This window comes from Panthera onca, chromosome D4 (assembly GCF_046562875.1).
Source record: "Panthera onca isolate mPanOnc1 chromosome D4, mPanOnc1 haplotype 2, whole genome shotgun sequence".
NCBI classification, from domain to species: domain Eukaryota; kingdom Metazoa; phylum Chordata; class Mammalia; order Carnivora; family Felidae; genus Panthera; species Panthera onca.
This window is the reverse complement of record NC_138351.1, coordinates 25,635,595-25,658,214: the sequence shown is the minus strand read 5'-3', so window position 1 is coordinate 25,658,214 and position 22,620 is coordinate 25,635,595. Positions and strand designations below refer to the sequence as shown.

The 22,620-nt window shown below is 40.6% G+C and overlaps 1 protein-coding gene and 1 long non-coding RNA gene across 7 annotated transcripts in view; one reads left to right on the top strand and one right to left on the bottom strand.

Annotated features, from left to right (window-relative positions):
• Positions 1–4,840, bottom strand: part of LOC132663578 (uncharacterized) — a 48,260-nt gene extending 43,420 nt beyond the window's left edge. For 2 of the 4 annotated variants that reach the window (XR_009603132.3, XR_009603133.3), the window contains exons 1-2: positions 2,829–3,199; positions 2,086–2,198 (exon numbers count right to left, since the gene is read on the bottom strand). This is a non-coding gene — a long non-coding RNA (uncharacterized LOC132663578). Of the gene's footprint in view, positions 1–2,085; positions 2,199–2,828; positions 3,200–4,744 lie in introns of those variants that run through there. The other 2 variants (XR_009603130.2, XR_009603129.3) reach the window with 2 other exon arrangements.
• The window catches only part of GKAP1 (G kinase anchoring protein 1), an 83,749-nt gene continuing 65,954 nt past the window's right edge, over positions 4,826–22,620 (top strand). The window contains exons 1-4 of one of the 3 annotated variants that reach the window (XM_060609976.3): positions 4,826–5,000; positions 5,443–5,576; positions 18,775–19,027; positions 20,466–20,609. In XM_060609976.3, coding sequence (XP_060465959.1) covers positions 18,818–19,027; positions 20,466–20,609 — 354 coding nt within the window. In that variant the 5' untranslated portion in view covers positions 4,826–5,000; positions 5,443–5,576; positions 18,775–18,817. Of the gene's footprint in view, positions 5,001–5,054; positions 5,339–5,442; positions 5,577–18,774; positions 19,028–20,465; positions 20,610–22,620 lie in introns of those variants that run through there. The other 2 variants (XM_081790884.1, XM_081790885.1) reach the window with 2 other exon arrangements.

The following is a 22,620-nucleotide window of genomic DNA, read 5'->3' as shown; positions in this document are numbered from 1 at the left end:
CTGACTGTTCTTTATACAACTTTCACAATAAATTTCGGTTTTCAGCCCCATTTCACCTCTGCTTTCAGAGTTATGGCAGCTCTAGTTTCAGAGCCTTTCCTCATCAGAGTCTATGATGTGAATGGGTCCACCCTGGCTGGCTCTACCCCCCCTCCCAAAAGCTTAGGTATTAATTTTCTCAGTTTCGGTAAGTTATTATTCATCCATCTGCTTTCCATGTTCCTAAGGTTTGTTGACATCCTTTTTCAGCAGGGATCTTTTCCTCTTTGGTTCATGTTATGGGTTTATACTTTTATTGCCTAACTGTTTTTTTAAGATTTTATTTTAAGTAATCTCTACGTTCAACATGGAGCTTAAACTTACAACCCTGAGATCAAGAGTTGCAGGTTCTACCAACTGAGCCAGCCAGGAGCCCCTGCTTCACTGTCATTTTAATGAGGTGTCTGGAGTAAGTGGAGAAAAAATTGTGTTCAATGTACCATGTTTAACTGGAAGTCTCCTTACTGTTAGGTCTTAACATGTATAGATGTAATGCACATAATTTCTAAGTTGGAAAAGTCAAAGTATAGTTATAGGCAATTCCATAAGAATTAGATACAATAACTATAACTTTTACTGAGAGCTTTTATGTGCTAAGCAGTCTTCTAAATGCCTCTATGTACTGTATATTATATATTATATATTATATATTATATATTATATATTATATATTATATATCTTATCCTCACAATAACCCATGAGATGGGTGTTGTGATTCAACCCCCATCAGTCTGACTCCAGAGCCCGTAGGTAGATAATGTGGTGCATCATTTTCTAAACTAGAGGTAATCTTATTATTTTCAATTGGTCAGGTTTCTAGTGAATTGCTATTTATTGTTAAGTTATACCTAAGGTTTTTCATGCAGATTTTGAACATTTACAGCCCATTATTTGATGCTGCATAGTTAGCTAGTATCACATTTGATGTATCTATTTGAGGATATATGTTGGAGGTAGAACAGAGTAGTTTATGACAAATTTTAAAGCATTCATTTAAACTGGGAAGCCTGGCATGTGTTTGTTTTATAATACAGACAGATGGGCATTTCCTCTTAAAGAAAGCAGTTACCATCTGTAATCTGAGAGGTCAAAGAGAAGCAATCACAAATCCCACATTAGTAACACAAAACTTAAAAGCGCCTGTTTAAATGAAACATGACCTCTGCAAGAGTTTAACACACTAAAGCACTGATGGCCTTGAACACCCTAATTCCGAGAACTCAACCCCTCGTTCTTCGAAGATTTTGGTACCAGGCTCATTACCACTCTCTCCAAGGCTATTCACTACTCCAACATGACTAACAGTCCTTTGATAATTCTTTGTGAGATAAATACATTCAAACCCTTCCTGTCTTTCAATTCCTTGACCAGCTCCCTTCAAATGATCTTATGCCATCTGCTATCTCAGCAACCCACTCTCATGATCATTCCCTACACCTTGACATTGCTGACAACTACAGCCCCATGTCTAATTTTCGTCTAATTTTAATTTCAAGGCTCCTCCTCTCCAATCCATCTCTTATCTTTTAAGGTCACTCTCTAGAGTACCAAAACTCCATTCTTCAACCTGATCAGAAACACCAGTCTATACACCCTACCATCTTTGCACTTTTCCCTACCCCTCTCATAGTCTTACCTCTTATCTGGCCTGAAATTATGATGCCTCCTTTCCTTCTACCCTTAGCCTCTTTGTCTATCACTCCCCATTTATACTTACCTGGCTGAATCTCTGTCCTGGTTAATCCCAAACCACCTACTCAGTGTTTGCACATAAGCAACAGAATATGGCTGGAGGAAAATGCACAACCATATTGACTGGTCTGACTGTAAGTTCACGACCACTCACACAGGCAGACCCTTAATAGTGCCTGAAAACCCTACTATCCTTCCCTAGTCAATTGTCTCTCCCACAGTCAGACTATTTCACATTTCCTCCCCCTCCCAACCCCCCCACTTCAGTTATTGACTACATTAGCTAGAGGAGGCTAAGTAGACCCCAAAATGTTACAGCTCCAACTTAATAGAGAAATGTATATCTTGCTCACATGATAATTGGCAGTGGGTGTTCCTGGTCAGTGGGCAGCTCTCCTTCTTCCAGGCACCTTCTTTCTTGTGGCTCTGTCACCCCCAGGGGCTGGTAGTCATCTGCATAATCCAGCTGGTGGAAAGGAAAAATGTATGGAGACACGCTGGCCTGGTAGTGGCAGACATCATTTCTGCTCACATTCCACTAGCAATAACTTAATACTTGACCATACTAACTGGAAGAAAAGCTGAGAAAAATATAGTCTGTGTGCCCAGGAACAAGGGGAGAAGAGCCTGTGACGGACAATGAGCAGTCTGCCAGAATGATCTTGCTTCTTAGTTCACAGAGAAAATAGAAGCAGTTAGAAAAGAATTTCTATCAAATCCATAAGCCTACCTACTTCCATATGCCCCATGTATGTGGGGACTGGGGGATGGGAGGTGGGATTATATTTCTAGGCTGTCGTCCCCTATCACAAAGGAGCAATTTCCAAGCTTTTAGTGGGAACATGGTCGGTCAGAGGATCATACCACCCAGTTACAAAATTCAAGTATACCTTCTTTTCTCGTGCACTTTAACCTCTGTGGTATTAGATATTGTCAATAAACACTTCTTCCTGCCCCTGCCTTTATGGAACTCCAATTTACCTTGCTTTGGTGATTCTGCATTATCCTGATTCCCCTCCTGCTTCCTCCTCCCTCTCTCTTTGCTGGTTTTCCTCATCTAGATTAGATCCCTTCTTTATTTGTTGGCTTCTCTTACCTAGGTCACAGTTTCTCAAACTGTAATGTGATACAGATCACTTGGGGTTCTTGTTAAGGATGCTGATTTAGCACGAGTTGGGGATGAGGGGGACTGAGATTGTACCTTTCCAACAAACCCCCTGGTCATGCCAGTACTGCTAGGCCACTGACCACACTTCAAGTAGCAAAGTTCTAGTGAAGATGTTCTCCAAGATTCTACCCTTTGTTTTCTTCTTTTCTCTCACAGTGATATCATTGATAGGCTGCTAACTTACCAACCTGTTTTCTAGTTCAACCCTCTTTCCTATATTTCAAAGCTTTTATTTCTAACTTCTTACTATCCACCTCTATCTGGCTGTCTCAACAATCTTTCAAACTCTTAAAGTGTCCAAATCTCAACTGATCTTTCAAAAAGCAGTTCCTACTTCTATCTCTATTTCTTCTACAATTACCTAAACTCAAAGCCTCCACTATCTTCGATTTTTCTCTTCCACCTTCATATATGTTCTCATGTTATCCCCTCTTGCTGTAAAACCAATTAATCAATCGCCAAATTCTGTGGATGCTGCTTCCACATCATCTTCTAACCAAGCTCTTTTAAATCCTTCCTGCCTTACCTTTAGTTCAGACTCATCATTACCTTTCACCTGGCCTATTGCAGGTCTATTTGGCAGTTTTCCCACCTCTGATTTCTGTATCCATTCACAGAGATGTCAAAGAAAAGGAAGGCTTTTAAACCACGAAAACTCAAAGTACTGTATTAAATACAAAATTCTCCCACTTGGCATAGGGCCCCATTCCTGTTTGTCTGTGCCACTTCTCAACATGTCCTGGAGTTTAACCATTTGCTTTTTCCTGACCATGACTTTCATTATCAGTCTTCATATATGTTCTCATGCTATCCTTCTTGCTGTGAAACCATTCCCATCTCCTCCAAGATCAATCCCAAATGCCTCCTCCTCCATGCTGCCTTTTCTTTCCTGATATCCCACACAGTTTTTTTTTTTTTTTAATCTTCAGACTCTTTGTGTTTTTCATAAGGCACTTATCACGGTTTGTCTTTTATTGTAACTTTTATTTCTTAGTCTCTGAAGGCAAGAATAACATCTTTAACCTCCCTAACTCTGCAGATGTTACCTATGGGAGTGTATGTGTCTACTGTTAGTTAAATCAAAGTGATTTAGGGAGATTTTGTGATCGATGGCAAGCAGTACAGAATTTGAAGTCAGTACAGCAGGGTTCCGGCTCTGACTTTTATTAACTGTGAGGTTTTGGGTGAGTTACTTGGCTTGTAAAATGAGAATCCTACTACCTGATGGAGCACCAAGAGACAGAGAACGCTAAAGTGCTGTGTAACTCTACAGAAAACTGAGCAACGTTGGTTATTTTCCTCACGGGAGAGCAGATGCAGTCTTGTTACTGAAATCTTGATTTGCAGAACCATCCCCACTTCACTAACGGGACGTGAAACCCGGTCCACCAGGTCCCACGACCTTCTTCTACTCCAAGGCCCCCAGATTGCTCTCCGCGACGCAGGTGAAACGGCCCAACTGCGGGGAGTGGCCCGGAGCCCTATTCCCTCGGGAGGCCTCCCTCCTTCCAAACGCCCAGGGAAAGCCCTTCTCTTCCCGGTAACCCCGAGGACCGCGGCGCCGCCGCCTACGCGAGCCGTTTGGACCCTGCCCGGCCCCCGTAGCTCCCCTTCTCCAGCAGGTGGTTCTGGTTCTCTCCCCCAACTCTGGGCGCTCACGTCACCGGCGAACCTCTACCCACGCGCCAGCGCCGCAACCAACCGAGAAAATAAACAAACCCCCGCGCGCGGCGGCGGGCGCGCCTGGCCCCGCCCCCGCTCCGCCCCGCGGCTCTCACGCCGCCCCCTCCGCCGGGACTTCCCTCCCGCCCTCGGCTCGCAACCGCGCTCTCCCCGCCCCTCACCGCAGCCTGCAGCCGCGCTCCTCTCCGCGGGCCGCCCAGCCCGCCTAGCCCGGCGCCCGCTCGCGGGGCCCGTTAGTGCCCGGCGCCCGCTCGCGGGGCCGCCGCGCGACTCCCGCCCGGCGCGAGTTCGCCCCCGCCCCTGCCCCTTGACCCAGCCTAGTCCCAACGCCCAGTGCGGCCGCCCCAGGAGCCGCGGGAGCGGCGGCGGGGGGGGGAGGAGGGAGAGGAGGGCCGAGCCGGCGGCCGGGGAGGCCCGGTGAGTACGCTGAGGGCGGGCCCGCCTCGCGGGGGACGGCTCCGGCGCCCCTGAGGCGGTGGTGGCGCCTCGGCCGCGCCGCTCCGTGCGCCTCGGGCTCGGCGCTTGGGGACTCGGCCTGAGGCGACGGGCCCCGCTGGTCGGAGCCGCTGGGCAGAGGGCGCGGGGAGGGCCGCTCCTCGGGAAGGGCCGCGGCCCCGCCGCTCGGCGCAGGGCTCGGGGCGGAGAGGGACCCGCGCCTCCTCAGGCCCCGGCGCCCGGGCCGTGGCTGCGCCTCCCCAGACTCCGCGGGGCCCGGGCCCGGGGGCTACCGTGGTGGCGGGGCCGCCGGGTGACAGGTGCCGTCGCCCCCTCCCCGCCGCGGGCATCGCGCTGCCTCGTCGAGCCGGGCGCTCGGAAATTTCTGGAGCCACGACCGGACTCGCTGTTTTCTTCCTTTCAGGTTTGGAAGCCGCATCTCTGCCCGAGTTAGGTCTCGCCCAGCCCTGTTTCTTTCTCCGTGTACTTTGTGCGAATAAGTTTTGGAGCCTCGGTTGACAGCCTCTGGGTGAAATTTGGCTGTCGTTCATGAATGAGGTATAGTGTATTACTTTTTGAATAAAGTGCTCCTTCTCCTCCTCCCCGCTAGCTGTTGAAAAGTAAATGAGAAGGGTTTTGAATTTTGTTTCTTGCCGTTTTTCTTTGGAACAGCCGTCAAAGAATTTTTGTCAGATCTCTAGACTTCGGGGGGCTTCGTAGATGTTGAACAGTAATGACAAAAATGGCTTGTTCGATTGTCTTTTCTCTCAGCTTCTTTGATTTTTCACTCTTACCTTAGTCAGATTTTACGATTGAGTGGGTGCTACGGCTTTCATTAGAAGCACTAATTAAAGATCATCTTTCTTTTACTCAAAAGCCAGTGACATTTTTTCTACATCATTCACTGTTGTCTATTTCTTTATGTAGTAACGGTGCTTGTGATTGTAACCTGAATCATCAGTTTAACATATTTGACTTGCAGCAATAGGAGTGTTGGAGAAACTTTATGGGAAATTGAAATATTAAAAAATACTTAATCTGTGGAAATACAGATTTTATTTCTCAACAGGTTTGTAACTGTCGTTGATATTAATCATATATCCTAATTAATGGGAGATATTCTTTTTTTTTTTTAAGTTTACTTTACTTTTTAACTAATCTCTACACCCAACGGGTGGCTCAAACTCGTAACTCTGAGATCAAGAGTTGTGTGCTCTACGACTGAGCCAGCCAGGTGCCCCTAATTAATGGGAGGTATTCTTAATTGTTATAAGTGGTTATAACAGACTTATCTATAAGGTACCAATTTAGTGGCTTCACTCTGTGGACTAAGAGGAAGAAACTGGAAGTTGACCAAAAGCATATTGGAGCAAATGAAAATACACTTAGTACTTGCTTGTACTTTTGCTAAAATTAGGCGCAGATTGGATTAGGGAAGCAGTACTTAACTATGAAGAAAAAGTGGAATTTAGGACATACCCATTAAATTTACGTGGCTTGTTTGTAGTAAGTGTGTTGGGAGCAAGGTTTTGGTATGTACTTGGCAAGTGTTGGTTGTGAACTTTATAAGAAGCCAAAGTGAAAGATTGCTTAGTTGTGTTGCCTTGAGGAACAGAACATGAAATAATACGTTAACATTTTTTTCACCAGGTACTGAATCACTGATACTCAGTGCCATTTCATTTTATGCTCAATCTGTTTTTTTATTTTACTTTTTATTTTTTATTTTTTTTTAAGTTGATTTATTTTGAGAGCAAGAGCACAAGTGAGGGAGGGGCAGAGAGAGAGAGAGAGGGAGAGGGAGAGAGAATCCCAAGCAAGCTCCGTGCTGTGAGTGGGGAGCCCAACAAAGGATTCGATCCCACGAACCCATGAAGGGGTTCAAATCATGACCTGAGCCAAAATTAAGAGGCGGTAGCTCAGCCGGCTGAACCGCCCAGGCGCCTCTCAATCTGTTTTCCTAAATCTAAGTTATATTTCAAGGAGGCCACTACCTCGTATTAATTTCTTTTTTTGATTAGGCCAAACTGGTTGATAGTGTTAATGGAAGATGATTATCATTTTATTAAAGAAATATATTTGGTTGTTGATTGAGGATTTTATACAGGTGTCAATTCTGAATTGCCCTAATTGTGGTTCCTAGGACTGAGATAGGGCTACTGCTACCATTTTTCTTGACCCTACAGAGCTCACAGTCTGGAGGAATGAGGTCATAGTGGCAGTAGTCCTCAGAACTTTGGTGGAAGAGCCTGAGAGTACTAACCATTAATCCTGCTGTTTACAGTTTAGGTTATTCATTTTTAGAAAGAGTTTATTTAATTAAGTACCTGGTATATCCTAATTCTTTTTAATCAACCCTTTAACCAGTATGTTTCTTAAATATGTTTCCTGAACAAAATCGGTTGTGATGATCACTTACTAGAATGGCATTTCTAATGAAACAAATTTGAACTGCTAATAATCATTGTTCATTCACATTTGCATTATGGGAATGGGGGGTTATCTATAGTGCACTTTGCACTTTCTTTTGCTGTGCATTCTTCTTGAAGACACATATTTCATTGCATAGAGAGCTGTGTATTGGAATATAAATATTTTTTTTTAATTCAGTGAAATTATCTTTTGTGTGTCCGGTCCTGTGGTTTTGTTAGGGAATTGACTTTCAGAATGTTGACATCATGATTGTAGGTGGCTAGGCACAAGGGTTAACATAATTTTAATGGGATCCATTCAACAAAGTAAATATAAACGTACAGAAATATTACAGAGGGAATGATTAATTTGAGGCAGGTCAGACAAAGCTTCATAGAGATGCTGGCCTCTGAGTAGGATTTTGAAGGATGAATAGAAGGTGTTTTTTTTTTTTAATGTTTATTATTATTTTTGAGAGAGAGAGAGAGAGAGAGAGAGAGAGCAAGTGCACAAGTGGGGGAGGTGCAGAGAGACACAGAGGTACAGAATCCAAAACAGGCTCCAGGCTTTGAACTGTCAGCACAGCCCGATGTTGAGCTCAAACCCACGAACTGTGAGATCGTGACCTGAGCCAAAGTCAGATGCTCAACCGACTGAGCCACCCAGGCACTCCAAGAATGAATAGAAGTTTTAAGTGGAAGAGAGAGAGGGCATTTTAGGCGAAGGGAACAGAAAAAAGATATAAACAAGTAAAACTAAAAGTGTGTTCAGGAAATTTTTAAGTAGTTTATTTTGTTATAGCATCGGAGGAAGGACAGTTGCTATAGAAAGCCCTAACGTATGCTATAATATTTAATAAGTCAAATAATTGGCCTTTTGAATATTGAGTATATTTTTAAATGGAGATTTCACTATAATTTGATATTGCTGTCATCTCAAGTATAGAGCAATTAATAGTTTTTACTAATGGTAGTCTTTGAGAAATTATAGAATATTGCACTTATATGTTACAAGCTGCCTGTATATTTACATTTGTGAACTTACTTGTGTTCTTGTGCATTTTCACCTGAAACATTTGTTTTTAAATTGTTTTTGGGGGCGCCTGGGTGGCTCAGTCAGTTAAGCGACTGACTTCGGCTCAGGTCATGATCTCACGGCTTGTGGGTTCAAGCCCCGTGTCGGGTTCTGTGCTGACACCTCAAAGCCTGGAGCCTGCTTTGGATTCTGTGTCTCCCTCTCTTTCTGCCCCTCCCCTGCTCACGCTCTGTCTCTCTCTCTCAAAAATAAATAAACATTAAAAAAAAATTTTAATTGTTTTGTGAATTTTCTTTTGTCTTCCTTCAGCTACCTAAGTTAGCATATGTTATTTTTATTTTTTTGTTGAGGTAAAATTGGTATATAACACATTAGTTTCAGGTGTACAGCATAATTTATGTTTGCATATACTATAAAGTGATCATCATAATAAGTCTAGTTACCTACTATCTGCCGTCATATAGTTAACCCCTTTCATTCTTTTTCACCTATCCCCTAAACCCCTTCCCCTCTGATAACCACCAATCTGTTCTCTGTATCTATGAGTTTTATTTGTTCTTTTGCTTTTTAGATTTCACATATAAATGAAATCAGATGGTATTTGTCTTTCTCTGATTTAGTTCACTTAGTATAATACTCTCAAGGTCTATCTATGTTGTCACAAATGGCAAGATTTCCTTTTATGTGACTGAATAGTAAGTGTGGTATATAAACCACATTTTCTTTATCCATTCAAACATCACTGGACACTTAGGTTGTTTACATATCTTGGCAGTTATAATATACTTGCTAGTGGAATTGCTGGAACATATGGTAGTTCAATTTTTAATTTTTTGAAGAATCACCATACTGTTTTTTCATAGCAGCTGTATCAATTTACATTCTCAACAACAGTGCACAAAGCTTCCCTTTTCTCCACAACCTCTCCAACACTTGTTATTTCTTGTCTTCTTTTTTTTAACGTCTTATTTTTGAGAGGGAGAATACAAGAGGGGGATGGACAGAGAGAGAAGGGGACCAAGAATCAAAGCTGGCTCTGTGTTGACAGCTGAGAGCAGAGAGCCCGATGCAGGGCTCAAACTCACAAACCCTGAAATCATGACCTGAGCCAAAGTTGGACACTTAATTTACAGAGCCACCGAGGCAGGTCTCTTGTCTTTTTTGATAATGGGCATTCTGACAGGTGTGAGATGACATCTCATTGTGGTTTTGCTTTACATTTCTCTGATGATTAGCAATGTTGAGCATCTTTTCATGTGCCCATTGGCCATCCTTCTGACTTCTTTGGAAAAGTGTCATTCAGATCCTCTGCCCATTTTTTAATTGGATTTTGATGTTGTTGTTGTTACTGAGTTGTATGAGTTCTTTATATATTTTGAATAGTAGCTCCTTATCAGATATCTTCTTCCATTCAGTAGGTTGCCTTTTTTGTTTTGATAATGGTTCCTTTGCTGTGCAAATATCTTCTTCCATTCAGTAGGTTGCTTTTTTTGTTTTGATAATTGTTTCCTTTGCTGTGCAAAAGCTTTTTGTAATCCCATTTGTTTATTTTTGCTTTTGTTGCCATTGCCTTTGGAGTCAGATCCAAAACAAATACTGCCACGGGTAATGTCCAGGAGTTTACCACCCATGTTGTCTTACAGGAGTTTTATGGTTTCTGGTCTCACATTTAGGTCTTTCTAAATGTGAGTTAATATTTTGAGTTAGTATTTTGTATGGTATAAGATAGTAATCCATATAAGATAGTGGTTCTGTTTCATTCTGTTGCATGTGGCTGTCCAGTTTTCCCAGTACCATTTATTGAAGAGACTCTCCTTTGCTTATTGTGTATTTCCTCCTTTGTGTAAATTAACCATGTTTGTGTGGGTTTTCTGGGCTCTATTCTGTTGGTCTGTGTGTCTGTTTTTATGCCAGTACTATACTGTTTTGATTACTGTAGCTTTGTAGTATAGTTTGAAATCAGAAGCATGATATCTCTAGCTTTGTTCAAGATTGCTTTGGCTATTTGGGATCTCTTGTGGTTCCATACAAATTTTAGAGTTATTTGTTCTAGTTCTGTGAAAAATGCCTTTGTAGTTTTGATATGGATTGCATTGAATCTGTAGATTGCTTTGGTAGTATGAACATTTTAACAATATTAATTTTTCTAGTCCGTGAGCACAAAATACCCATTTATTTGGGTCTTCCTCAATTTCTTTCATCAGTGTGTTATAGGTTTTAGTGTACAGGTCTTTCAGCTGCTTGGTTAAATCTATTCTTTTTGATGTAGTTGTAGATGGGATTGTTAATTTGTCTTTCTGATAGCCTTTTTGTTTGTTTAAAGATTTTATTTTTAAGTGATCTCTACATTCAACATGGGGCTCAAACCTACAATCCTGAGGTCAAGAATCCCATGCTCTCTGGGGCGCCTGGGTGGCTCAGTCAGTTAGGCGACCAACTAATGCTCAGGTCATGATCTCGCAGTTTGTGAATTCAAGCCCCACGTAGGGCTCTATGCAGACAGCTCAGAGCCTGGAGCTTGCTCTGTCTCCTTCTGTCTCTCTCCCCTTCCCCACTCACACTCACTCACTCTCTCTCTCTCTCTCTCTCTCTCTCTCAAAAATGTGAATAAACATTAAAAATTTTTTTAAATAAATAAAGAGTCAAACGCTCTGAGCCAGCCAGGCACCCTGCCTTTAAGTTATTTTTAAAAGGAGACTCAAAGGGAAGAGGGGAAATATACAAAATAATCATTAAATTTCTGGACTAACAACGTGATTTGTATAGTATTTTAGTAATAGATAAATGGCTGTTTAATTTACAGCACTAGCCACCACATTCATAGACTGACCAGTGTTGGCAGCTTACAGGATGTCTGGCATGTGTTTTTTGCCTTGTGTATCTTAATTATGTCCATGTCACTTAAGGGTATATAAACATCTGGACATTTGAGTATTTGGATTTTAAAGACCATATGAGACAGAAAGAAAAGGGAAATAGTAGGGGGAGGGAGAAGAGCTCTATTTGAACCTGTTTATCCTAATATCTCTTTGCTGTGACTATAGATGGAGATGTAGAAGTTTAGGACACAAGACTGAAAGAATAGTGTTCTGAAGGAATAGTAACTGTAGCCATTCCCTGAACTAGTGTCTTTATTTTTATTTTTTATTTTTTTTAATGTTTGTTTATTTTTTGAGAGAATGAGAGAGAGACAGAGACAGAGCACGAGCAGGGGAGGAGCCGAGAGAAAGCGAGACGCAGAATCTGAAGCAGGCTCCAGGCTCTGAGCTGTCAGCACAGAGCCTGACGTGTGGCTCAAACCCATGAACTGTGAGACCATGACCTGAGCTGAAGTTGGATGCTTAACCGACTGAAGCACCCAGGTGCCCCTGAATTAGTGTCTTTAAAATGCCTGATATTTTCATGGTCTGCCTTTCTCCCCTTTTCTCTTCAAGGTTTACCAAAAAAAAAAAAAAGGTTTCAAATGAATCCCTGGATTGTATAACATGACTATCTTTTTGTAACTTCTGAAAAGTTTGTTAATGCAGGTAATGTTCTCCTAAAAGTGTGCAGTCAGTCTTTGACAACTGCTGTCTGTCATTTGTCTTCTTCATCACTAACATGAAGACCAGGGGCATCTCAATGTCAATCTGACCTGTAGTTGGCCCTTTTTAAGTTTTGATACAGGGCAGGAAAAAAAATCAATATTGCAGTGATTACCTTATATTTACCCTTTTGAATTTAGGTGTAGATGACCATTTTCCCTTTTCAAAATGAATTTTTTTCTTATAGAAGAAATATGGTCATTATAGAATATTTAGGGAAATAGTGAAAACTGTAGAAAAGACAGTAAGCATAATGAGTAATCCCATGGATTTCCTTCTTTTTGGTATGTATGGAAATAGTATTCATATTTACAAATTGGGGATTGTTTTTATATTTTTATTTCCTTCTTTCATTTAAAATTTACATTTCCTTTCTCCTCCACTTCTGAAGTACTAGTTAGTGTACCTTTGACATGGTGCATAGATTTCTTTCATGGCTATTGAGGTAGACGATGTGTTAGCTCTTACCTTTTTTTTTTGTTTTAAATGTTTATTTATTTTTGAGAGAGAGAGAGATGGGGAGGGCAGAGAGAGAGAGAGACAGACAGACAGAATCCAAAGCAGGCTCCAGGCTCCAGGCTCTAGGCTCTGAGCTGTTTCCACAGAGCCCATCGTGGGGCTCGAACTCATGAATCGAGATCATGACCTAAGATGAAGTCGGTTGGACGCTTAACCAACTGAGCCACCCAGGAGCCCAATTTTTTTAAGTACAGCGTGTAGCACAGATGATCCAGCCCTTCCAGTTGTTTCATTTCCCTACCCCCTATTCTGTTCTCCTGTTTTACATCCCTGCCTCTGACCAAACAAGGAAACATTATCCATGAACATTTCTCTTTCCAGCTATCCATTCTTAAAGTATTTTAACACATGGTTGCTGAAGTGTAGCATAGGTAGCTGCCTCCTCAGAAAAACATTTTTTTTGTCTTTTCACTGTTTTTCAATTAACACTATTCTAATGCTTTCTTTTCACTTTGTTGTTCTTTTATTATTTCTTTACATTCATTCAGGAATTGTTTATTGTTTGTCTGCTGTGTTTAAGACGTAGTCCTTACTGTGATTTTTGGGTTTCAGGTAGATGGGTGTTTCCCTTCTGCCATTTGTTAGGCATAATCTTCAGGTGTTTGACTGTCTTCAGTGGTTGACTGCTTGACCACTACTTCTCAGTGCCTAAATCCTTTTTCCTTTCATAAATTAAAGCCTTAGCTTTGAGAAGGGCTGGATGTTAAGTTTCATAACACTTTCTGCAATGGAGTCAAACAAGCTTAGCCAAATTTTTAAATAGCTTGTGCCTGTTCTGTGCCTTTTAGGACCTGGAGACATACTTTAGTTAAAAATCATAGTAAGAACACCAGTAGATGTTTGTATTTGAGTGCTTCTGCTGTACTGGCTACTGTTCTAAGCTCTTCACATATATTATTTAACCTTTACAACAACCCAGTGAGCTATGTGCACTCTTGTCCCTATTTCACAGAGGAAGCAGGTGGATTGCTCAGGAGCTCTAAGCAAGCAGCAAGTTGACCAGGTTTGACTAGGCCTAGTGCTCCAGGTCAGCACTCATAAGGTAGCGCTTTCCTGCCCTCTGACTTCTGCAGTACAAACATAAAAGACCAGAGCATCTCATTGTCCCCAAACTGGCAGGAGATCTACAGCGTCTTTAAAAGAGCTGGGTGGAAAAAGGTGTTACATTTTCTTTATAGTATTTGATTAGGATAAGTAAGACAAAATATAAAGTATTAGGAAAGATATTAAATGTTGAATTTGTATAAAACTTCAGAATCTTTTCAGGGTTTCTAATGAGAAAATTGTGCTTGCTTCTGTGAACATAAATTTTTAAACAGGTTTATCCATGAAATAAGAATATACAAGTGGGTGTTATATGTAAGTGATGAATCACTAAATTCTACACTTGAAACCAATTTTACCATATATATTAACTAATTAGAATTTAAATAAAAACCTGAAATCAGAAAAAATATACTATTCCTGACCCAGACTTTTAGATGATGTTTTCTTCAAATTGAGTTCTCATTGACATTTTGTTTAGCTGAGTAGGTAATTAAAACAAAACAAAATATTTTTGTTGTATAACTGTTCAATAATTTGTAACAATTGAAAATATTTTTAGAGAATTTAAAAGCATTTCTCTGAAAATGTAATAAAGAATTTTTTTTGTGATAAAATGAAAGGAGTTCAATAAGACTTTGTCACTACAAGTGTTTAAAATGACAAAACTCTTTTTGTCATTTTAAATGACAAAAATGAAAAAGCAAATGCTTTTTCAGAAAGCATGTGCATTGTTTGAGCAGTCACCTTGCAGCTAGATTTATGCCATTAAAAAGGCATATCACCGGCAAGTGGGAGGAAGTACCTGCCACTTGTGAACATAGAGCTTTCAGGCCATTACTTGGAACCTTGCTCACTAGGAGATTCTGTGCTCTGCCCCTCCTCACAGCAGCCACCGCTCCCTGTACTGCACGGCTTGCATTTGGGGCACCTAGAACACAAACTCTTCCAACAGTTCCTTGGACCTGCCTACTCTGATGGGCACCGGTGCCTTCTACACTTGTCTGAGGAAGTAGATTTCCAGGGGCTCCTGCACTGCCGTCTTCACAGTTGACAAATAACTGCAGAGCAGCATGTGCAGGCGCTGTCCTCTGGGGAGCACCACACGAGGCTGCCTGCATCTGATGGTGATGGGCCCAGCATCTCTGAATCATTCTCCAGGGTTTTCTTAGGTGCCCCAAGGACTGAGGGAAACAATATTTGAGGATACGTTGGTCAGAAAGCTCTGCCCTGTGCCACAGAAAGAAAATTTCTGTGAGCTTTGTGGAGATGTTTTATTTTTTTTTAAATATTTTCTAAGGTTATTAATTTTGAGAGAGAGAGAGAGCGTAAGAGGGGGAAGAGCAGAGAGCAAGGGAGAGAGAGAATCCTAAGCAGGTTCACGCTGTAAGCACACAACCTGATGCAGGGCTCGAACCCACAACTGTGAGATCATGACCTGAGCCAAAATCGAGTCAGACGCTTAACCAACTGAGCCACCCAGGTGCCCCAAGATGTTTTAATTTTTTTTTTTTTTTTCAACGTTTTTATTTTTTATTTTTGGGACAGAGAGAGACAGAGCATGAACGGGGGAGGGGCAGAGGGAGAGGGAGACACAGAATCGGAAACAGGCTCCAGGCTCCGAGCCATCAGCCCAGAGCCCGACGCGGGGCTCGAACTCACGGACCGCGAGATCGTGACCTGGCTAAAGTCGGACGCTTAACCGACTGCGCCACCCAGGCGCCCCTCCCAAGATGTTTTAGATAGACAATTGTGAACATTTAGCTCATGTAGAACAATCTAAATGTGAAATTCATGGTTTTGATATTAGTCCTAGAATGGAAAATAAATTTATTTGTGCAAGAAATCAGTCACGATAAGGCCAGATTATGCTGTAATAACAACCTGAACATTTCAGCAACCTAAAACAGCAAAGTTGCTTTCTTGCTTAAGCTACATATCCATTACAGGTTAATAAGGAGATTTGATTCATTGTAATTTCAGACTCCATCAGACTTGACTGATGGAGACTCCAGCTCAGCATATATTTCCACAATCACAGAAATAGGAACCACATTCTGGCTTTTAAAGCTTTTTAAAGCTTATATTTCACTGGCGAAAGTAAATGACATGGTCATGCCTCCCATTCAGTAGGAGAGTGGTATGTAATTCTCCTTCAGGGAGGGGCAGTAAGTATTTGTGAATGGCTAACACATGCAATTTATAGTCCCAGGAGTTAACATTAAATGTGGCAATAGTTGTTGAACAACTGTACAGGATCTTTGTACCTAAAGTGCTCAAAGCAACTAAAACTTAAAGGATTTGGGGTGTCTGGGTGGCTCAGTTGGTTAAGCGTCTAACTTTCGCTCAGGTCATGATCTCACGGTTCCTGAGTTCAAGCCCTCCATAGGGCTTTCTGCTGTCAGTGTGGAGTACACTTCAGATCCCTTGTCCCCCTCTCTCTCTCTGCCTCTCCCCAGCATGCGCACTCTCTCTCTCTCTCTCTCTCAAAAATAAACAAACTTTTTTTTAAAAAAGGATTTTAACGTGGCATGTTAAAGTTGAAGCAGTATTAATGCTTTCCATAGTGTTTTTGAGTCTTGAACTTCTTTTTCGTTTTGTAATATGGTATATTCTCCTGTGTAGTAACTTAATTCTCATGCTTGCAGCAAAGATTTAAGTCTAATAATATGTCGTAATTGGGGCGCCTGGGTGGCTCAGTCGGTTAAGCATCCGACTTAGGCTCAGGTCATGATCTTGCAGTTTGTGAGTTTGAGCCCCGTGTTGGGCTCTGTGCTGACAGCTCAGAGCCTGCAGCCTGCTTCAGATTCTGTGTCTCCCCTTCTCTCTGCCCCTCCCATGCTCATGCTCTGTCTCTCTCTGTTTCTCAATAACAAATAAACGTTAAAAAAATTTAAAAATATGTCATAATTTATCAATGTGATGCCATCTCTATATGTCATGGTATTTAATCTTAATTTGCATATAGGGTATAGGAACAATAAGTATTAACATGGTTTTATAATAAAAATACTCTGATTTAGTAGCTACTAGGTAGCATCTTCAAATATCAGCTCTTTTTTTTTTTTTTTAATTTTTGTGCATTGTTTCACAAAAAAATTGAAAGCTTTCCAAATAATTTTCCGGATTCTTAGGTTAAGATGGAAGTTTGAATGCATGCTTCTCATTTTTGTTCCCTCATGAAAACATATAAACTATAGTGTGTGGTTAGCTTTCAAAATGGACCTCAGTGATTCTCACTTCTAGTATTTGTACTTTTGCATAGTCCTCTACCATACTGAATAGGGGGGAACCTGTGGAAAAAATAGGATATTTTGGAAATGACAGTAGCTGGTTTGGATATGAGTACTGTGCCTCCAGATAGATATGTTAAAACTGTAAAGACAAGCAAATGAATAACACGAAAATTAGGATAATTGTCTCTGGACAGGGTGAGTTGGATGCTATTGGGGAGAGGCACAGGGTGAGTTAACATTCTGTTAATCTTAGTGCTGCGTAACTGGAATGTTCATTTATTTAAAAAAATTTTTTTACTGAGTTGTGTACTTGATAGATTTCAAAATAAAAATGAACAAATTTCTGAATTTCACAATCTATTAAGAAAATGTGGTTCTTTTTGGGGCACCTGGGTCACTCAGTTGGTTGAGTGTGAACTTCAGCTCAGATCATGATCTCAAGGTTCGTGGGTTCGAGGGGTTGAGCCCTGCATCAGGCTCTGTGCTGACAGCTCAGAGCCTGGAGCCTGCTTTGGATTCTGTGTCTCCCTCTCTCTCTGCCCCTCCCCTGTGCTTGTGGTCGGTCTGTCTGTCTCTCTCTCTGTCTCTCTCTCAAAAATAATAAACATTAAAAAAAAGAAAATATGTTTTTTTTTTAATTGAAAGAGTACCAAGTCTAGGAGTCTTCTAGTAGTTACGGGGCTTCTTACTTTGAACTTGCAGAGCAAGGTTCAGCAAACCTAGGTTCATGTCGTGACTGCCAATAACTTGCAGATTGACCTTAGGCAAGTCACTTAACCAGTCTAAGTACCAGTTGCCTCCTCTGTAAAACTAAATGATTTGGGTTAGATATTACTGCAAGACCTTTAATATCCTAAGTGTATAGGTGTACTCAAGGTATGCTGAAACTAGTGAACCAGAAGATAATGTGGAAGGTGATTTGAAAAAGTTTCCTTTGGTTCTCTATTTTGTTGTCAGTTCTGTGACTTAGTAGCAGTCTCCAGAATCAATTTTAAGGTAGTATTTTGTGAATGATAGGAGTGTTTTTCCTTTTCTACTCCTTTTTTCCTGTCTTGGAAGTTGGAGATTAACATGTAGTTAGTTGGGCTGAGGGTCTCTGCAGTGTAAAAAATATTCCTACTTCATTGTAAACCATGTTGGTTTAACATGTTCTCTGTACATATGTATATATTACAGCAGTACACTTAAAAAAGAAAAAAAATCATGAATTTTTGAAAACCGTATATGGAAAAACGAATACATTTTATTGGTGGTAGTCTTGCGATAGTTGTGAAATCTCATATCTTTTCTCTATTTTCTATTTTACAGTTGTATATTGCTTACTTAAATTAGAAAAGAATATTATTGCCAGTAAGCCTTATGGGTATGAATCCAAATATTACTAAATCCAAGGGTGCCTGGGTGGCTCAGTTGGTTGAGCCTCCAACTCAGTCTCAGCTCAGGTCTTGATCTCCGGGTCATGAGTTCAAGCCTGGTGCTGGGCTGTGCATTGAGCTCCACACTGGGTGTGAAGCCTACTTGAAAAAAAAAAACAAACAAAAAACCCCCCAAAAAACCCAATTATTACTAAATCCAGTGTTGGGAGAAGTGTGTGTGTGTGTGTGTGTGTGTGTGTGTGTTGTTCTCGAATCTAGAACAGATTTTTTTTTTTTATTTTTTTTTTCAATGTTTTTTATTTATTTTTGGGACAGAGAGAGACAGAGCATGAACGGGGGAGGGGCAGAGAGAGAGGGAGACACAGAATCGGAAACAGGCTCCAGGCTCCGAGCCATCAGCCCAGAGCCTGACGCGGGGCTCGAACTCATGGGCCGCGAGATCGTGACCTGGCTGAAGTCGGACGCTTAACCGACTGCGCCACCCAGGCGCCCCTCTAGAACAGATTTTACTGAGCATATTTACTCATCTGCCTCTTCTCCTTCCCTACAGGAATTATTCTTGACAAAAGTATTTTAAAATAGAAATCGTTACAATGGCCTCAGCAGTACTTAGTTCTGTTCCCACGACTGCTTCTCGTTTTGCCCTATTGCAAGTAGATAGTGGCAGTGGTTCTGATTCTGAGCCCGGAAAAGGCAAAGGTCGGAATACTGGAAAGTCTCAAGCAAGCAAATCAACTACAAATGAGAAAAAGAGAGAAAAAAGAAGAAAAAAGAAGGAACAACAACAGAGTGAAGCAAATGAGGTAACAATTAGAACTTTTTGTGTCTGCTCTCCCAATAGACTGTGAGCAGAAGTCCAAACCAAGGGGTCAGTGAGAGCCAGGCTCTCTCTGAGACTCTGAGTAGAGCCCTTCCTAGGCTCTTCCTAGCTTCTGTGGCTGCATCATTCAGTCTTTGCCTCTGCTGTGACTTAGCATCCTTTGTGTGTCTCTGTCTTCACCTCTTCTTGTGGGGACAACAGTCATATTGGTTTAGGGCCCATTCTCATTCAGTGAAACTGTATTATTGTAAGTTATCTTGATTACCTCTGCAAGATCTTATTTTCTAAATGAGGTCCCATTCACGGACACCTGAGGGTTTTAGGCCTACTACATATCTGTTGGGAGATTACAATTCAATCCATAACAACTTCTTAATAGTTTTATCTCTTGTTTCACTTGCTGCATCTCAGATCATGATGATGTGACTGTTACTTGAGACTGGTTTAGCCAGTCCACTTTTAGCTCATCATGTTATTTTGTGGACTAGGCCCTGTATTTTTAAGGACTAACAAAGTAGTTGCTGGAGTTGTTTAAACTTTTAAATTTGTAAGCCATTAAACTTTAATCTTTTTTTCTCTTTAATTTTTTTAATGTTTATTTTTGAGAGGGAGAGAGACAGAGCATGAGTAGCAGAGGGGCAGAGAGAGAGGGAGACACAGAATCTGAAGCAGGCTCCAAGCTCTGAGGTGTCCTCACAGAGCCCGACGTGGGGCTCGAACTCACAAACCGCAAGATCATGACCTGAGCCGAAGTCGGACACTTAACCGACTGAGCCAGCCAGGCACCCCAACTTTAATCTTTTTGAATCCCACTGTTTTGCTTTTTTAAAAAATGAAGTATAGTTGACATACAGTGTCATGTATGTCATGTATGTATGTTTTAAGTACTTTGCATCTATTGACACAGTTAATAACAACACAACAACCCTGTAATAATCAGTAATGATATATTATCATTATCCCCATTTAAAAATTTTTTTCTTTTACTTGGGGGTAGTTGACACATACTGTTACATTAGTTTCAGGTGTACAGTATAGTGATTCAACAGGTTTATCCATTATACTATGCTCACCACAAGCCATACAATGTCATATTAGCTTCAGGTGTACAACATAGTGAAAAGTACACTTGTTATCCTGTTTTTCACTTCTATAAACTTCTTCCTTTAAGTAAAGTAGAATCATTAAAATCATGGTATAATAGAATGCAGTCCATTTTCACTTATTGTTTCATTTAGAAACCCACCAATATTATCTAAATACCTGTGAAGTTACTATTTTACAAAGATTAAGAAAAGCACAAATAGTGACTCTGAGCATAATGAGTGGAATAGAAATATTATTGACTTCTTAACAAAAAATCATTAGTATTCTAGAATTGGTAGACTGAATTTAATGATTTTTGTTCATTTGTTTCATAGCTCAGGAATCTTGCTTTTAAGAAAATTCCCCAGAAATCCTCCCATGCCATTTGTAATGCTCACCACGAGCTTTCATTACCAAACCCAGTACAGAAGGATTCACGAGAAGAGAATTGGCAAGAGTGGAGGCAAAGAGATGAACAGGTACAGCTAAGTAAATCAAATTGTTTTGCTTTGTATTTTGATGAATGTGTGCATTTTTATTTAATTATTTTTTAAGTTTATTTATTTATTTTGGCGGGGGAGGGGCAGAGAGAGAGGAAGAGAGAGAATCCCAAGCAGGCTGTGTGCTGACAGCCCAGAGCCTGAGGCAGGGCTCGAGCTCATGATTTGAGATCATGACCTGAGCCTAAATCAAGAGTTGGAGGCTTAGCTGACCGAGCCACCTAGGCACCCCAAATTTATGCATTTTTAAAATGGCAGTGTATCTGAATCCATGACAACGCTATTCTGATGAGCATACTGTATTGGATTAATTCACACATCTTTTGCTTTTACTGAGAGGCTCTGTTTTTTATCTAGGAAAAAGTTGATATATTTGTTATTTTATGTAATTCAAAGCAGTTATTTTGTGAGTTTTCAGTTTATATGCCTTTTTACAAGTGAGGGAGAGATACAGAAGGTAAAACAACAAGATTAAATTATTTCATGTCAAGAGATGAGTATTTGTAGGGTCAGAGGTCTCTTGTTAATACTTAGTCACAGTTTTGCTTAAAAAAGAAAAACTTTGAAGGTAAACTTCCTCTTCAACTTTGATGTAACATAGTATATGACATTTGTTAGTTTAACTTATTTATATGGTATTTTGTGCTTCTATTAAATAGATATCAGTAATAACCAAATCAGGTAATTTTTAAGACCAGTCAGTTTCTTTTTCTGTGTGGTGTTCAGGAAAATAACATACTAAGCCTAGAATGTACTCTAGGAGATACTGGATGTATGAGAAATGAATAGTTACTTATTTGCTTACTTGTTAAACTGTCATTTAATCCATTGGGAAGAGGTATTGTTTTATCAGATATTTGACTTAATAGAGTGCTATACCTATCATGCTTCAGTTACTAGTTTTAAAAGATTTAGAGTATACTAAACTGTGCTCTTAACACATCAGCTGTATTAGTTATCACATTTTCATTAGGATTGTGTAGTGCCTTAGGCTCATCGTCACAAGCATCAGTTATTATACAAGAGCTGTTTGCAGATGCCATTTAAAAGATACTTCCAGGCAGTGGATACTAGATACATTGTCTTGTATTAAACCCTCTAGTTTTTATTTGATTATTTCTTTTTTTCCTTCTATGGCATTTATTATGACAAATTCTTACAAGTATAAATGTAATGATCTACTTTGTTTAGACAGTAATAGAATTTACCAGTGTCTTCACCAGAGAGAATTTCTCCCAGTGGCCCTAAGAGCACTGGAAAATTAATGAAGGAAAACTACTCAAATTTGCACCAAAATCCATTTTGTGTAATGTGGGAACCTGAGCACAGATATTTGATTGCCCTTCTTCCTGCCCCTACTGATTGCTGCCAGAATGACCAGGTAATTATGAAAAGAAAATAGTTGACATGGCCCTGGCCCTATACAAGAATATCATCCCTGGCTCAGGAACTTTGAGGAACTTCTGCTGGATATGCTATTGATGGGCCACTTAGGAAAACCTGGTAGCATATTTGGAAGTCTCACTTGCAGAAAATAATCAAGGTCATGAGAAGTAGAGTAGATGCTAGGATAATTAACACCGATGAATAGCAAAGAGATAAAGGCAGACCTTGGAACAGATGGACAGTAAACCATTTGGAATCTATTTTACTGTGTGGAATAACAAATTTTAAAAGTAGGGACCAGGCAGTGACTAAACTAGGCAAAAAGCCTGTAGAATGGTGGGTGTTCTCCCTGACACAATAAAGAAACAGCACAGTGAGAAATTCCAGTATTGAGGACTGAGCCAGACAAAAAGCTGACTATAGAAAGCTAGCCTGTTATGTGGCTACTTTTTTCAATCACAAAAGAGAAATTATGCTAAGACAAACTTTCCTACTCCTAAATCACCAAGGTGACTTTGGCTTCACAGAGCCTCAGCATAAAATCTGACAGCTGGAATTAAACAGTAACCAGGTGGATAGTAAACAAGCATCCACTCCATCTACA